Source organism: Chiloscyllium plagiosum, chromosome 32, assembly GCF_004010195.1.
Source record: "Chiloscyllium plagiosum isolate BGI_BamShark_2017 chromosome 32, ASM401019v2, whole genome shotgun sequence".
Lineage (NCBI taxonomy): Eukaryota > Metazoa > Chordata > Chondrichthyes > Orectolobiformes > Hemiscylliidae > Chiloscyllium > Chiloscyllium plagiosum.
The window spans coordinates 37621777-37639474 of record NC_057741.1 but is presented as its reverse complement, the minus strand read 5'-3'; the positions used below and the strand labels follow the sequence as shown (position 1 = coordinate 37639474).

The 17698-nt window shown below is 38.6% G+C and overlaps 1 protein-coding gene across 7 annotated transcripts in view; it reads right to left on the bottom strand.

Annotated features, from left to right (window-relative positions):
- rap1gds1 (RAP1, GTP-GDP dissociation stimulator 1) overlaps positions 1–17698 on the bottom strand; it is a 94928-nt gene that overhangs the window by 41847 nt on the left and 35383 nt on the right. For 6 of the 7 annotated variants that reach the window (XM_043674441.1, XM_043674439.1, XM_043674440.1 and 3 more), the window contains 2 exons: positions 17210–17335; positions 6263–6409 (listed from right to left, as the gene is read on the bottom strand). In XM_043674441.1, coding sequence (XP_043530376.1) covers positions 6263–6409; positions 17210–17335 — 273 coding nt within the window. The remainder of the gene's footprint in view (positions 1–6262; positions 6410–17209; positions 17336–17698) is intronic. The other variant, XM_043674442.1, reaches the window with a different exon arrangement.

Here is a 17698-nt window from a genome sequence, read left to right as displayed (position 1 = left end):
ATGGATAGATCATACAACTAAATTAAAATCACAAGGTATAACCTTGTTATTTATACTAAAAAAGGTCTTTAACCTGGAGCCCATACCAATGTTATTACGAGAAACTAATTGCAAGCTTTCAATTCATTTAGTTACTTAAAATCATTATTTTTGATTTGCTGCTTGCAGATGTGTCAACCAAAATAATAATAAATGCCTTAATAATGGGTACACAGGAAGACAGCTGGCTATACACTTGAATGATGAAAACGCTACCATCATTTGTTAGGTGCAGAGGTTTTGTGAAAACATTAAAACTAATGGCGAGCTGTAGTACTGATTTGCAAGGCACAATTTTATTTAAAAAAGAGCTTTGAAAAACCTTGCTTCATTAATTCTGCAATAGCAATAAATGTCACTGGTTAATTGCTTCAGAGGTTGAAAATGGATGTACAATTAGTAACAGGCAAACAAATATTAGCATGGAATTTGCGAGCATTTTAACTATTTATTTTACCTATTTTAAGCTTTTTATGCTTTTGCTCACATAATAAAAGAAATTTCATATACACACACTAAAATCATTAATATTACTTAGATTTCCAATCCGGAAAAGGCTGTAAGTTAGTTTTTAAAGCTTCAGAATTCAATAGATGAGTAGAACAGAATAGGCAGAAATGAAATAATGCTTGTAGAGCCAATTACTGGATACCAGCATAAATACACATACATTTTAAAGAGATATTCCTCAAGCATTCCACAAAGTTCACAGTCTGACTGCAAGCAGAGTTCTATGCAAGGCTCCTAAACATATAGGAGTTTGCTCCTAGCTCCAACCAGGCAATGTAAACATGGTGGGATGCTGTTGCTTGTCAATTATACAGAGCTGAAATTGATAACTACAATACAACAGCAGCCAAGGCTAAGGGAGAGGTTGACAGGTCAAGTCTAATTACCAAGCCAAAATCTGCAACTAACAACTCATTAAAAGATAATCCCTAAGTGATGTCTATTTCTGTTTCGTGTTCTTGGCTTGGATATATAAAATTCTAGAACCAAACAAAAACAAAAAAATGCAAGCATATTTCTAGAATAGATTGAAATTATTAGGAAATCTTATAAATGGTATCTAAAGAACCAACAGACTATACAGGTATCTGAAAATAACTGAATTAGGAGTTAATGTCTGTTTCTTGATGCTGTAAGTTTAATTCACAAAATGATATTAACAAGTAAAATGTTTCCCAAGATGGTCTTAAAAATTTGAAATGGATTTCTCATGTCAAACCTGAAAAGACGATCAGATACAGATCCCCAAGATCACAGAAATATAGATCTTTCAGCTAGCACATGTTTTACATATAAAACCAGTCACATATGCAACTATGTACTTTAAAATACTTTACAAATTAACAGAATAAACTCACCAATTAGCAAGTAGCATTTTAAAAAAATCATTTTTGGGATGCAAGCAGTACTGACAAAATTACCACCACATTCTTAAACTGCTGCAAGCGGCATATCAATGTGTTAGTTGGAAGGCAATTGTGAGCACAGGTCTTCAGTACTATCGCAAGTTGTCTTCAGCCGTTTCTCCCTATTGACAAGTGAACCGGAGTGGTCGAAAGCCAGTACGTGAGATGTTAGATACCTTGGGAGGAAGCCAAGGATAATAATCTTGGCACTTCTGGCTGAAGATATTTGCAAGTGCTTCAAATTTTTTTGCACTGAGCTGATGGTCTCCCAAATCGTTGTGGAAATGCATATTTATGGAGCCTCCTTGACCAGCATGATGGTTGTGCCACATAATACAGTGGTGATATTCTCAGTGTAAAGTCAGGATTTCACCCAAGCCCTGTGCAGTGGTCACTGCTGCCATGCAAGGCCCTGCTACTGAGCATATTTTCTAAGTGGGTACTGGTTTACTAATTGAGGAAGTGTTGTAGGTGGCAAATAGGTCATTTTCTTGCTTATGATTGACTCTGACCATGACGTCTTATGGAATTCAATGTTGAGGTCTACTAGCTATATACTACTGTTCTGCCACCTTTGGTTGACCTGTCCTCGTGGGACAGTGCTTATCCAGGAAGGCAAGAGGAGCTTCCCAAAACTATTTTAGGACAGGAGGCCAGCAGTTTCTACATTTTTTTTCCCCTTTATCTTAGTCTCTAAGAGTAGCTGAAAATTTTTAAAAGCAGTTCCTCAGCTGCAAACCTTCATTAGTAACAACACTTGGTTTCTAAAAAAAACCATGCAGCATTATTTACAGTGCTAGAACTTTTAAATAAAACCATAAGTCCATAAAGAAAGAGGTGGTTGTTCCTTGGCTCCTCGAGCCTGCTCTGCCATTCAATAGGATCATGGCTGATCTGACATTCCTCACACCCACTTTTCAGCCCTTTCACTGTGATCTTCAATTCTCCGAATGAGTAAGAGACTATCTCAGCCTTAAATATACACAAGGGCTCTGCCCCCACAGTCCTCTGTGGCAAAGTGTTCCAAAAGCTCCCAATCCTCAGAAGAAATGTGTCCTCCTCACAATCCCTTAAATTGGCACCCTATTATTCTGACTATTGCTATGAAGATGTGGATATACTGTACCTTTAAGAGAGTTAAAAGTAACAGAACAACCTGACAGAACCAAGTGTTCTGAAAATAAATATAATGTAATATTTGGTCGAACAACTCAATTAGCTAGTTGCCTGAAAACGACAAAACAGATTTGAATTTGGCCAACCAGTTTAAATTATACCCTGAAAAATACCAAATTCAATCCAGTTTGAATTTGTTATATTGACAATCTTGCTTTGGGGGCTACAAGATTGGGAAAAATTGAACTGTTGGAGGAGAACTGCCAAGCCAACGCAATCTGCACACTGCCCAGAAAATAGCTCTCTTAAAAAGGTACCTTTATTGATCAGTAATGTGTGAAGCAGGATCGCCAAGAAGAAAAGACAACTGAAATACAGAGAAAACCGAAAGTTGCCTGAATTTAAAGATAAGACGCCTTGTTTGTAAATCGTAATCGGGAGTTTTATCGGACTAGTATTATAGAAGGAAAGGTAAAAGGTAGGTTAGAGCAAGGACGTAAGTAGTTAATTATTCTGTTTTACTTTAAGAAATAAAGTTGTTAATTTTTACTTTAAAATAGTTCTTGGCCACTTGAGGTTTTACAGATTACTGCACGGGACAAATTTTGTCTGTGTTGCTGGTTTTAAAGCAGGACGGTTTACCCAGTGTCATAACACTATGTCCTGTGGTCCTAGACTCTTCCATGAGGGGAACATCCTCCCAGCATTCACCTTGTCAAGCCACTTGTTTCTATGTTTCCATGAGATTACCTCTCATTTTTCTAAGCTCAGCGAGTAAAGTCCTAACCTGTCTGACCTTTGTTCATAAGTCAATCCCGCCATACCACAGATCAGCCTAGTAAAACTTTTCTGAACTGCTTCCAAATGAAATAATATTTTTCCTTAAATAAGGGGGCCAAAACTGCCCACTAGTATCCAAAAAGTGGTCTCACCATCACCTTGTATAGTTGCAACAGACTTCCCCGTCATGTGCCAAACCTCCTTGAAATAAGATCCATTAAATGATCCACTTTTGCTCTGTAAAAGGATCACCTATTACTTGTGAACCAATAGAACATAGTGTGCAGATAAATGTGTTTTAAAACCTTTCCCCACCCTCTGAGAATTAATTCTGCCAGAATCCTTGTGTAATCATTCCACAAGAACTCTCGTGATTTGTTCTTCGCAATCACATTCCTCCCTGACTTTGCTGGAGGAGAAAAATGAGAAAGTTCTTAATGTTCCTCAAATTCCTTGTCTACAAGCACAAATCCAACTCTCCTTTGAGGATGAGAAGTGGCCCAGAATCAACTACTTACCCCGAAAAGCACCTGCTCCCCTTGTATTCTGAGCTGCAAACAGGGGAAAAAGTTGTGACTAATCCGTAATCTTGTTTAAAGCATTTTGTACTTGTGTCTTCTAACACACTGCTTGTAGTCCAAGTTGAATAGCTGACATCTTTCAAACACACCTTTCATTACCTTGTAGTGTAGTCTCAGTCATTTTTTCTAATGATAAGGTCACCCTAGTCTTTTCACTGGTCCCAAAGTCTTTAATAACCACAGACGTTTCTCTGAACACAATGGTTTGTGATAGTTTTAGGGCAACCAAATTTGTAAGCCATGTGCAGAAATTACTTCATCACTAGTCTATGAAATGCCATTACAATTTGCTTTGTTTCATCCCAGAACCATGAATGTTTCACACTGACCATAAGCTAAATTTGTGGCACTGAAGTCAATTAGCCTGGAAACATTTCTCCACAACAGGTAGTGAAGCCAACTTTTCTTCTATCATAATTGATAATTTCACTGCAAACTTCTTTAGTGATAGACCTTCTTTAGGTCAGTTCTAAGACAAAAATTAATCTAGAAAAAAAAAAGACATTTTAAGTATAGCCGTTGGGGCTTTGGTATAAATGTTACAGCTGAATTCTTAATTGGTTATCTAACTCCAAATAAAGACATTACTTTGTGAACTGTTCATGTTTCACAACACATCCACAATAACTGGATCCTATCAAGCAACCTGCAAAATCAGGTTAATCTATTATAAAAAAATTTACATTCACTTATTTGCATAAATCAAGTACAGCTAACCAATAAAAACATCTCAATCGAGAGTGTGGTGCTGGAAAAGCATAGCAGGTCAGGCAGCATCCAAGGAGCAGGAGAATCGACATTTTGAGCATAAGCCTGATGAAAGGCTTATGTCTGAAACAGTGATTCTCCTGCTCCTTGGATGCTGCCTTTCCTGCTGTGCTTTTCCAGCACCACACACACTGCTCTGATCTCCAGCATTTGCAGTCCTCACTTTCTCCTAATAAAAACGCTCCAAAACAAAAACATAAGATAAGGTGGATGGAGGGGGTAAGAAACACGTCACTTCCTGCTTGGGGACAGTACAGCCCTTCGGACTCTGTAACAGTTCAATAATTTTAGGGCTTGAACTCTCCTATGTCCGAGCCCCCTAGCCCACATACCAGGCCTTGTTATCACAGTTTGCCATTACACACTACCTATTGTTATTCACCAACAGCTATTCACCCTCTTAGCCAGATTGTTATCCACTCCTTTGTCTTTTCACCTGTTTTCTTTCTTTGGATTCTTATCCTCACCTATCATTTACTCCCTACCCCTACGCCCCACCCTATTTTCCATATTTAAACCAACACTTTCCTAGCTACCATCAGGAAGGGTCACCAGACCCGAAATGTTAACTCCAATTTCTCTTCACAGATGATGCTGGACTTCTGTTTTTGTTTGATTTACAAAATGTGCAATTTTTCAGTTTTTATTCAATTAAAAACATCTACCAACTTTAATCACCTAGTAGGAAAATGAAAATTCTACAAACCACAGCCACCGTAAGGACTTATATACGTGAAATAAGTCTCATCCATCGCTTTCTAATCGAGATGAAATGTTAAAAGACAAATAGTGCTAAATTACATTATAAATGTGCACACAAACACAATTATGAAAGTTACAGTCTAATCAATTAAAAGCTTTTGGATACCATCTTGGTTATGTTTGGTTCTTAAGGATCTAAGGGACAAAAAGCTTATATACTATAATTGAACCAACTACTATTTTAAATTATGGTATCAAAACTCTCAATAAATAATATTGAGATTACTTTGATAAATATTTTACTTATACAGAAGTCACAATCAGAATTAAAACTGCTTTCATATACAATGCTCTGAACTAGTATCACTGACACTACAAGATGAAGCAGACAGCAACAGAGATTAACCGTCTTGACACTGTGCAGAAAACCTCTTGACTGTTCCAAAATTGTATAATTCCATGGGACACTAATTACATTTTGTTTGGAATCCATGTGTCAGAATCTTTCCCCTCCTCTTTTCCTTCTACAAGATGGGGTTATTTCATGTAAACAAATACAATTTAAAAAATTAAAATTGTTTTTCCTTGGCCAATATACCACATTTTGGGATAAGAATTTTTAAAATGCCAGTCAAGGATCTTATTGTTGTGATAAGAAGCAAGAGATTATAAAAACAAAAAGGTGAAAAAGGTAGGGAAATAAAGGACAAGACAAAACATTCATGTCAAAGGTCAATGGTTTTATACTGAATAATTTGTTTTTTTAAAACAATTGAGTTATGTTAACTATTGAATGCAAATGTTTGCTTTAAAGATGGCAAGTACGTATGCAAATTATAAACATTTTTCTTTTTAGTTTACCATTATCATTGCTATAGTTCAACAGGAAGCCACAAAAGACAGTCAAGAGCTTCTGATTGGCCGCATCAATATTACTGCATAGTGTCTGTAAGTGGTCAACTACTATCTGTGCGCCACCAGATAGGTCAACTGCATTCCTGCCCTCATCTGCAAAACAAAGAATTAAATTAAAAAATCTAAAACATAAATATAAATTCAAATAAGACATTCTGGAAACAAAGTAAAATGCTTTAAAATAAGCTAAGCAATATTCATAATGTTTTATAAAACAAAGAAAGCAGTGCATTGCACTCTAGGCAAATGCATAGAAATATTCAAATAGAATAAAATTAATACAATTTTGAAACCAATGTTTGACAATACATAAATGAAGCAACAATCTAAGAAGAAATTAATTTCACTGGGTCTCTGAAACATAACTAGGAATTTTTCATGATGATCTTGATTCTAAATGGTCAATCCAAAGAGCTTAATATTTTTATCTCTCCCATTGTTGCTCACTTCCAAGGTGAGAGGGAAAAAAAGTGGAGTAAACACAGGTCTGTTTAAAGTGAAATGCTGAATTATTTTGTGCAGATGCATTTTTCTGACTTGTACAAACCAATTTCCTTTACTTCACAGATCAACATTCAAATTGAAATCTTCAAGATATCACAACATGATGGCAAGAAGAACTTCGTAATAGCATTTATGCTGGTGGCTCTCACAAGTAAACCATTTAAAATGAAATTAAAAGCCATACAACTATTCATGTTTTGGATTTGAATTACAGATATAGGAGTGAGTCTAGGAAAAAATTAACAAACAGCAAAATTAATATCTGACCTTGGAGGAACTTGGGTGGGACAGATTACAGCGCAGGAACAGATAAGTGCATAGTTTTTAAATGTAGCCTTGCTGTAACTCCATAATAGTGAGTAGAATGGGTTCTTTCTTGACTATGTTTTATTGAGATCTGTCTCTTGATTAAGTTTCAAAAATACAAGCCACAAGTATTAAATTAGCCTGCAGCAGTGTTTTTTTTTAAAAGAGTAAGACGGTGCTATTTTCTGGGTCTGTAGATTGTGATGGGGCAAAGATGATCTTTAGTAGAGTGATGTGTTCTTCCTGTCAGACGTGGAAGTTTACGGAGAGTTTCCACGTTACTGACAATTGTCTGCAGGAAGTGTTTTTGATTGCACGGATTGGTTGGAGCAGCAGTTCGAGGCAATGGATGGCAGTTACAGGAAGGTAGAAAAGCCGTGGATACAATCAGATAGATGGGCTAACTCCAGGAAAGATAGGAGAGGTAGACAGGTAGTGCAAGAGTATCCTGTGGCTATCCCCATCTCAAGTAAGTGCGATTTTTGGAAAATGTAGCAGGTGATGGACTCGCAGGAGAATGTAGCACAAGCAGCAAAGTTTATACAATGGAGAATGGTTCTAATGTAACAAGGGGTGCAACGGGTTCCAAGCAATCGAATATGATAGAGGACTCTCCAGGCAGAGGCAGAGACAGACATTTCTGTAGATGGCAGCAAAAATTCAGAATGATGTGTTGCCTCCCTGGTACCATGATCATGGAGAATGTGCAGAATGTTCTCAAAGGATAGAGGAACCAGCAGGAGGCTGTTGTACACATTGGATCTAATGACATAGGAAGAGAAAAGGATGAGATTCTGAAGGAAAATGATAAAAAGTTAGGCAGGAATTTAAAAAAGGAGGCCCTCAAGGGTGGCAACATCTGGATTACTCCCGGTGCTACAAGCTAGTCAGGGTAAGAATAGCAGGATAGAACAGATGAATACGTGGCTGAGGAGCTGTTGCATGGGAGAAAAAGGTTCACATTTTTGGATCATTGGATTATCTTGTGGGGTAGAAGTGACCTGTACAAGGAGGACAGATTGGACCTGAATTGAAAAGGGGACTAATATACTGGCAGGGAGATTTGCTCACAAGATGGGGGGGGGGGAGGGGTGGTGGGACCAGCAGGCAGAGAAATAGGGAGAAAAAAAATCAATTTGACAGTGGTACAGGTGAGAAAAGGAGTGAGTCAAACACAGTCAGGGCAGGCAGGAACAAAGCAGAGAACAAAATAGGACTGATGCCGTTTTAAGTCATTTATTTTAATGCAAGAGGCCTAACTGGGAAGGCAGATGATGAACTCAGGGCATGGGACTGGGATATCATAGCAATTACAGAGAAGTGGCCCAGGGATGGACAGGACTGGCAGCTTAAATGTTCCAAGATACAAATGGTATAGGAAGGATCGGGGCAGGGTGGGTGTGTGAGGAAGGGAAGAAGGGCAGTGGCGTTTTTGATAAGGGATAACATTATGGCTGTATTGAGGGAGGATATTCCTGGGAATGCATTCAAGGAAGTTATTTGGGTGGAACTGAGAAATAGGAAAGGGATGATCACCTTATTGGGATTGTATTATAGACCTCCCAATAGTCAGCGGGAGATTAAGAAACAAATTTGTAAGATGATCTCAGTTATCTGTAACAATAATAGGGTGGTTATGGTCGGAGATTTTAACTTTCCCAATATAGAGTGGGACTGCCATAGTGTTAAGGGTTTAGCTGGAGAGGAATATTTGTTCAGTGTATACAAGAAAGGTTTTCTGAGTCAGTATGTGGATGTTGCAAAACATGGTCTATTCTTGGGAAATAAGGCAGGGCAGGTGAAGATCAGACAGCTTGTTCAGACTGTTCCCCATACAACATGACCATGACTTATTATCCTGTTTCCTGATCCTTCTCCCCATGTCCTTCCTATTCATTAGAAGTTAAATTGTTGTTCATCTCTGGTCTCCTTTCTATCAGAAGGATAGTGTGAAAATTGAAAGGGTTCAGAAAAGATTTACAAGGATATTGCCAAAGTTGGAGGGTTCAAGCATTAGGGAGAGGCTGAATAGGCTGGGGCTGTTTTTCCTGGAGCATCGAAGGCTGAGGGGTGACCTGATAGAGGTTTATAAAATCATGAGGGGCATGGATAGAGTGAATGGCCAAGGTGTTTTCCCTGGGGTGGGGGAGTCAAGAACTAGAAGACATAGGTTTAGGGTGAGAAGAGAAAGATTTAAAAGGGACCTAAGGGGCAATTCACACAGAGGGTGGTGCGTGTATGGAATGACCTGCCAGAGGAAGTGTTGGAAGCTGGTACAAGGACATTTAAAAGGTATCTGGAAGGGTATATGATAGGACAGGTTTAGAGGGAATGCTGGCAAAATGGGACTAGATTAGGTTAAGATAACTGGTCGGTATAAATGTGTTGGACTAAAGGGTGTGGTTCCGTGCTGTACATCTCAATCAAAAATCTAACATTTATGGGAAACAAATAGGAAAGTGAAGTTGAATTCACAACCTGATGATGCAACAGGCCTAAGAGGCTGAATGATCTACACCTGCTCCTACTCGTGTTATTTCACAGAAACTGCGACAGTGACTCTTTGGTAAGGTGCTGTACCAGAAATGTTATTTATTGAAAATGAATGTTCTCACAAAGAAGTATTCACCATTCAAGTGAAAAGCTTATAGCTGTATTAATAATACAGCATTTAACACCTGGGTCAACATTGACCTATGGCTCTCAGGTTTGTCATGTATGTTAAACATTTGGCTCAAATGAAATTTAGTATGCGCTGTTCGAAGTGTTTTCCCATTGGTCATGATCCCAGCTGATATCATTACTGGGCAAGTCAGATCCCAGAGCGAAATTTGGCTTGTTAAGTTATACGGTTAATGGCTTTCACTATACCAAAATGGTCTCTGGCTGAGATATATGCACACAACGCAAATACGTTACCATAGCTAAAGAATGCTCACAATTATCATCAGATAAAAAGCCCACTGGTTATTAACTCAAAAACCAGAAACCCAAATCTTAAAAGATAATCTTAAAAGATAATCTTAAAAATAATACATATAATTCCCATAGATTACATCACACATTCTTAATACTGTAGATTGAATTTTATTTGATGAACATTGTGGTCGCTGAATGGGAGTATAGTTTTGCTTACTACATTCCACAGAGCACATTATCAGGAAGTTTGCAAAGACATTTCTCAAAGCAGTTTCATGCATTTGAGTACCTCCATGGAAAAGGTTAAAAAAAACCTATTATTTCATTTGTAACAAATGACAATATTTATTGATAATTATCAAACTTTCTGGTTTGAAAATGATTACTTGGTGAAGCATTTTAAATTTTCAATTCAGGAGACATAAAATTTTGTCATTCACACCACAAACAGACCTTGTGGCTTAACAAGCCTATGCTTCACATGAGCTGAAAATGTGTTGCTGGAAAAGCGCAGCAGGTCAGGCAGCATCCAAGAGCAGGAGAATCAACGTTTTGGGCATGAGCCCTTCTTCCTGATGATGCAACAGGGAAGGAAGTCTGCCATTCTCATCTAGTCTGGCCTACGTATGATTACAGACACACAGCAATGTGGCTGACTGTCAACTGCCCTATGAAATAACCTAGCATTCAGTTCTATCAATCACTACAAAGTCTCAAGAAAGAAATGAATATGGATGGAGAACCTAGCATCGACCTAGCACTGGAATAGACAATGGTAGACCAGCCCTGTTGACCCTTCAAAGTCCTCCTTCGTAACACTGGGGACTAATGCCAAAATTGGAAGAGCCGTCACACAGACTAGTCAAGCAATAGCCTGACATCGTCGGTCAGGTATGATTCCTTAAGTATGACTCTGTCCTAGACACTGGCAGGACAGACCCATCAGAGGTATATAGTCAGGAGGGAGTTGCCTTTGGAATCTCATGGCTTCATGTTGAACAGGGGCAAGGAAACCTCCTGCTGCTTACCACATACTATCCTCAGCTTATGAATCAATATTACTTCATGTTGAACAATACTTGGAGGAAATATCAAGCGTGGCAAGGATGCAGAATGTACACTGGGTGGAGGATTTCAAGAGTGACTTGGTAGCAACACTATTGATTGAACTGGTCGGGTCCTAAAGGACATAGCTACTAGACTGGGTCAGTGGTAGGTGGTGAGGGAATCAACTGGAGGGAGAAAACAAACTTGACTTCATTCTTACCAATCCACCATCTCCAACTGTCAATAAGAGTGACACCACACAGTCCTTCTGGAGATGAAGTCTGCCTTCAAATTGAGAATATCCTCCATTGTGTTGTGTGACACTATCACCGATCTAAATGGGACAGGCTTAAAATAGATCGAGCAACTCGAGCCTGAGGCGCTGTGGGTCATCAACAGCAGCAGAATCAACCCTGTTTCAATGCAGAATACAGGAGGCCATGCCAGGAGCAGCACCGGACATATCTGGTGACGCTGCAAAGCAGCTTAAGCAACAAGTGATAGCTAAGCAATCCTAAAAGCCAATAGATCAGATCTAAGCTCTGCAGTCCTACCACAACCAGTCACAAATGGTGGTGGATAATTAAACAACACACTGGAGGCAGCAGTTCCACAAATGTCCTCATCCCCAATGATGGAAGAACCAAAACACAAGGCGGCAAAAGTCAAGGCCGAAGCATTCACAGGAATCTTCAGCCAAAAAAGTGTCAAATAGATAATCCATCTTGGCCTTCTCCAATGGTCACCAGCATTACAGATACCAGTCTTCAGCCAACTCAATTCACTCCACGTGATATCAAGAAACTATCGGAGGCACTGGATACTGCAAAGGCTATAGGTCCTGACAACACTCCAGCAATAATACTGAAAATTTATGATTTAAAAGTTGCCGCTCCTCTATCTAAGCTCCTCCGGTGCAGTTAAAACGCTGGCATCGACAATGTGGAAAATTGCTCAGGTATGTCTTGTACAGAAAATGTAGGACAAACCCAACCCAACTAATTATTACCCCATTAGTCTAGTCTCCATCATCAGTAAAATAATGGAAGGTGTCATGAACAGTACTTTTAAGCAGCACCTGCTCAACAATAAACTGCTCAGTGACACCTAGTTTGGGTTCTACCAGGGTAATTCAGCTCCTGACCTCAGCCTTGGTTAAGACATGGACAAAAGAACTGAATTCCAGAAGAGAGGTGAGAGTGACAACTCCTGACATCAAAGTGCCCTAGCAAAACTGAAATCATTGGGTTGAGGCGGGGCGAACACTCCATTGGTTGAAGTCATATCTAGCACATAAGATGGTCATAATGGTTGCTGGAGGTCAGTCTTCACAGCTCCAGGACATCTCTGAAATAGTTCCTCAGGGTAGTACCCTAGGCACATCCATCTCTTGCTGTCTTTCCAATGATTGCCCCTCCACAAGGTCAGAAGTTGGGATGCAAGTTTGCCAATCGTTGCACAATGTTCAGTACCATTCACAACTCCTCAGATACCGAAACAGTCCATTATTAAATGCAACCAGGTCTGGATAATATAATGATTTGGGCTGACAAGTGTCAATTAACAAGCACACCACACAAATGCCAGACATGACCATTTCCAATGAGATAATCTAATCCCTCTACATTCTGTGGTGTTACCATTATCAACATCCTAGGAGTAACATTGACCAGAAACTCATCTGGACTAGTCATATGAACAGTGGCTACAACAGTAGGAATACTGTGGCGAGTAACTCATCTCCTGACTCCTCAAAGCATGCCCATCACCTACCAGACAAGTCAGGAGTATGATGGAATACTCCCCACTTACCTGAGGGGGTGCAGCTCCAACAACACTCAATAAGCTAGACACCATTCAGAACAAAGCAGCCCACCTGAATGGCACCGCATCCACTTCCTCCACCACTAATGCTCAGTAGCAGTGTGTATCATCTACAAGATGCACTGCAGAAAGTCACCAACAGTCCTCCAAATCCATGGCACATCCATTTGAAAGGATAAGGGCAGCAGATATATGGAAATACCACCACCTGTAAATTCCCCTCCAGGTCATTCACCATTATGACTTGGAAACATCGCCATTCTTTCACTGTTGCTGGGTAAATCCTGGAATCCCTCCCTAAGGGCATTGTGGGTCAACCCACAGCATGTGGACTGCAGTGGCACAAGAAGGCAGTTCACCATCACCTTCTCAGGCAACTAAGGACAGACAATAAAATGCTGGCCAGCCAGCAATGTGCACATCCCATAAGTCAATAGCGAAAACAAAAAGGGATCAGAAATGCTTTAGCATCAAAAACCTGTCTTGCAACAGATATGACAAAAGTGTGGGATATGTCCGAGTAGCCATTTACTGAAATGTTGGGTAATTGGTTTCCTCTGGGTTTATGCCACTAAGAACTGACAGGATTAACAGCAGAGTTCAGTATATTCAATGTAAAATCCTTGCATACTGCAAATAAAAATGTCAAAGTAACAGCATTCCAATTTAGTTGATGTGCTGGGGACAAACTAAAGCTATAGTGCAAATTAAATGGAGACGAAAAGGAGCATGGTAACTTAGCCCACTTAATTGCAAGAAACCCCCCACATGTTTTCTTTGGAGCAAAACTTTCCAATTAAGTTAGAATGTAAAAAGTGCTGACAATAGGATTCCAGGCCACCAGAGCAATGTCAATGAGGCTGATTAATAACTTAAGTGACAGCTATTAGCTTGGCGTACACTGCAAATAAGTTGCAGCTCAGGAACTAAAATGGGACCCAGTATCCAACAACGCTCCCAACAGAATATCACATCTTGTCCATTCATCAATACCCATTTCACTATCACTCTGCTTCAGTCTCAGTTCCCATGATGATGCTGGAACTCTGAGGCATGGTGTTGGGCTGCCAGCCTCTGACAGGTTTGCAGTTCTTGGGGAAAGGCTTTTTGCTGCTGGTGATCTCAATTACAATGAAGGCTTGACAGTGGCTACTTAAATATCGATCAGGCCCTCTCACTTGAAATTCATGAGGAGTGCCTACTGAGGCTATGACTGGTAGGCAAGACCTCCATTAGCCTAAAAGAATATCAGTCAATCTTTAATAGAAAGAGGATGTGTAGCTCAAAATTCAGAATGAACAGAGTGGTGAATCTATGGAATTCATTGTCACTGAAGGCTGTGGAAGCCAGGTCATCGAGTATATTTAAGACAGGCTCGAAGGGCTGAATGTCTATTGTCTATTGAGATAGATAGGTTCTTGATTATCAAGGGTTACGGGGAGACTGTGGGAGAATGAGTTGAGAGACTTAACAGCCATGAACTGAATGGAGGAGCAGACTCAATGGGCCGAATGGCCTAATTTGTGCTCCTACGTCTTATGGTCTTATGAACAGAGCATAGATTATATATTTAGTTGTGAAAAAGATGGTTTTTCCTACTTTAATCTAACCTTCCAGAATAACAATACACTGCGTTCCAATGTTACAGACAATTATTTCTTGAATTGTTCCAGGGTTTATATTTCTAATATTCCACCAGGAAGTCCACTCCAAGTGAAAAAAAGCTAAGAGATACAAACCCAAAAGATAACCTTTTAGCTTTTGAAGCTATGCCCCTGTATTATGTTTCAGCATGGTTAAACTAGCAGCACAAATTCAGTTTTTCAATAATTCACTATTTCACATCACCTCAAGTGCTTGGAGCTCAAGGATTCAAAGTGAGAACAGCAGAATTGATGAAGAATTGCATTAGACATCCCATGAAGAAATATTCAAAGCAAAGATGACCACACGTGCAAACAAATGAAATCGGAGGAATAAGTCTCTAAGGAATTTTCATGAAAAGTCGAACAACTGTATTAGCCCCTGCGTGCACATCAGCATGATTTGACTTCAGTACATTAAGATAGGGTTAAGGAGAGTCCAAAGGGTTTATACAAATACAAGAACAAAAAAGGGTAACTAGGGAGAGAATAGGGCCCCTCAAAAATCAGAAAAGCGGCTTGTGTGTGGAGCCACAGGAGTTGGGAAGACACGAGTATTTTCAATGTTTACTATGGAAAAGGATATAGAAGATACAGAATATAGGGAAATAAACCCTCTCCGATTCTGCTATAATCCTCTAAAAGAATGCCTACAATTCAAGATACCCTCACTGTTCAGCCTGCAAAGTTCGCAAAGGCAAAGGACACAGTTGCAGAGTCTAAATGTTAATGCCAAATTAAATCTTGTTGGCGGCCATTGCAGCTCTAACATATATCTGAATTACTGACTGACCAACTGTGAAGATCCAGCTGTACTTTTGTTTGAGGACAGAAGGCTTCCTTTAAACCTTAAATATAGCAATAAATTAAGTTATAAAAATTAGGTATCAATGGTCTGCAGAGGAAAATAAGCAAATAAAATCATGCAAGATAACCTAAGGCTGGAAATCTTTTCCCCAAGCTGAAGCAAGGAAACTGAAGTCCAAGAGCTTGTAAGTTATAACATTATAAAGTTTGTAAGGTGTAGCAGAGAATATTCAACTACACTGGGATATTATCCCTCTTAAAAACTTTACCTGTAATGCACAGGATATTGACCTCAATCCATAAGTGCCTGGGAATACTCCACTAAACTAGTTAGATAGGCTTGTCATGATTGCTTAAAAAGGGGTAAATGTCATGGTGCTAGATTAGTGTTTGGACTAATTTTTTTCTTAATATGCCAAGGCATAGTTCAGTTCTTTGTTTACTATCTTGTATTTTCGTCACTTCCTTAGGCTATTCACATAAAGCACATCATTCCATATTGTGTATTTACCATGTTTTACACATGCAACAGAGCTGAATATTTTTATTTTCTTCCATACAAATCGATGTCAATTTTTGAAGAGGAGTTTATTCAGCGCATATTCTTATCATTTTTGAATGGTTGGATGGAAAGAATAATATATTAAGCACGAAAAAATATTAAAACAGAACACATCTCAAAATTTATGCAATTAAGCTACTTATCTGTACAATTAAAAGTACTATTTTGTATAATGTTGTAAAATTTGCAAAGTCTTCCTGGACATGCACACATAATGAATATTAATTAATATAAAGGATTGGATAGGAATAAATGAATCCATACATCAACCAGTCAATTCCTTACAATAATGAACAAAAAACTTCTCAATACAAGGAGCAATTATTGACAAGGAGTTTAGATACATTCTCAATTTCATATGTATTAAAGGTTACTGTAGAATATATAATGTGATTTAAGTGCAATTACTTAGGGATGGTTAAATGCTTCTTCAGCAGCTGTAGAAAATTCACAATCTGGTATAAAGAACATGAACGTTGTCAATACCACAATATCCTTGCTAATATTTTCATAATTCTCTTGATTGACAGACTGAGCTTTTGTTAACTTCACTATTTGTGGTTTAATCCATCATATTATAGTCAATATTCACCAATTATAATTTCGTCTCCACATCAAAAAGTGCTCCTAAACTCAGTACTATGAAGAAGTGCAAAGGTAAGGAAATCACAGCTGACGGTAAATCTCACACCACATTAGGGATAAGGAAGAGGGGCAGGTGGGGAAATGGTCAATCAGTAAAACCAACAATACTCCACCAATACTACAGGTATTGTATACATCTTATGTTAACCATGATTCAACAGTAGCAAAACAGAGGCAGCAAATTACTCCCCCACCTTGTGTCAGCAATTCAATAAAGAAGCAAAAAAAAAAATGACTGGCAATTTGGTTTCTCAGAAGGCTCTGATATCACCACCCAGGATTATAATACTAGAGCATAATAAATTCAGACTGCTTATGGCAGGTGCCTTAAAATTAGAATTTGTTTTTGAAAAATATTGAAGTTATTAAAACTGAGTTTTGCTCATGCCTAAAACTAACGTGCATATTAATCTTACAAGGATTCAAAATCTCTCGGTATCCGGACACATTCATGCATGTTCTCAAACATCACTTATAGTTAAAATATTAAGGAATACTAACCAAATGATTCATATATTTTACCTTGGCAGGAGAGTATTAATACCATTAGCTATCTGCTAGTAAAAGGATGTTAATAATTTTAAATATGGATGTGAATACCACAGTATTGCAAAAGCATTTTAATTCTGGACTTACGGCTATCATAGCAAATGTTCCCGAGGGCACGTCCGGTTTGAAGGAGCACTTCTTGATCTCTGTTGTTCAGCAGTTGAACCAAAGGTGGAATCAATGCTGTGTCCACACATGAGTTTCGCATGAATTCTACAAACAATATGGGTAGTAAATCAACATGCATGTAAAATAAGTGAACTGCACCAGAGTATCAAGTTTGTAAGTGAAAATTTGATGAGGAATTCATTTTAGGTTTCATGTTGATGCTCATATGGAAAGGACAGTGTATAATATTTGTATATCTTGTAAACAAAACTATTGAGTATGGTAATAGTTTTGACTTCAACTGAAATGATGAAGCACATTTCAATAATTTAACTGAAAGTACAAAAAAATCATAATGCCATTTCAAATACAAAAATAGTACACAGGTAACAGTCCACAATGCTCTTTTAAGAGCAACTTTATATTTTCAGAGAAGTAATTATGTAAAAATTGTCTGACTTGCGACCA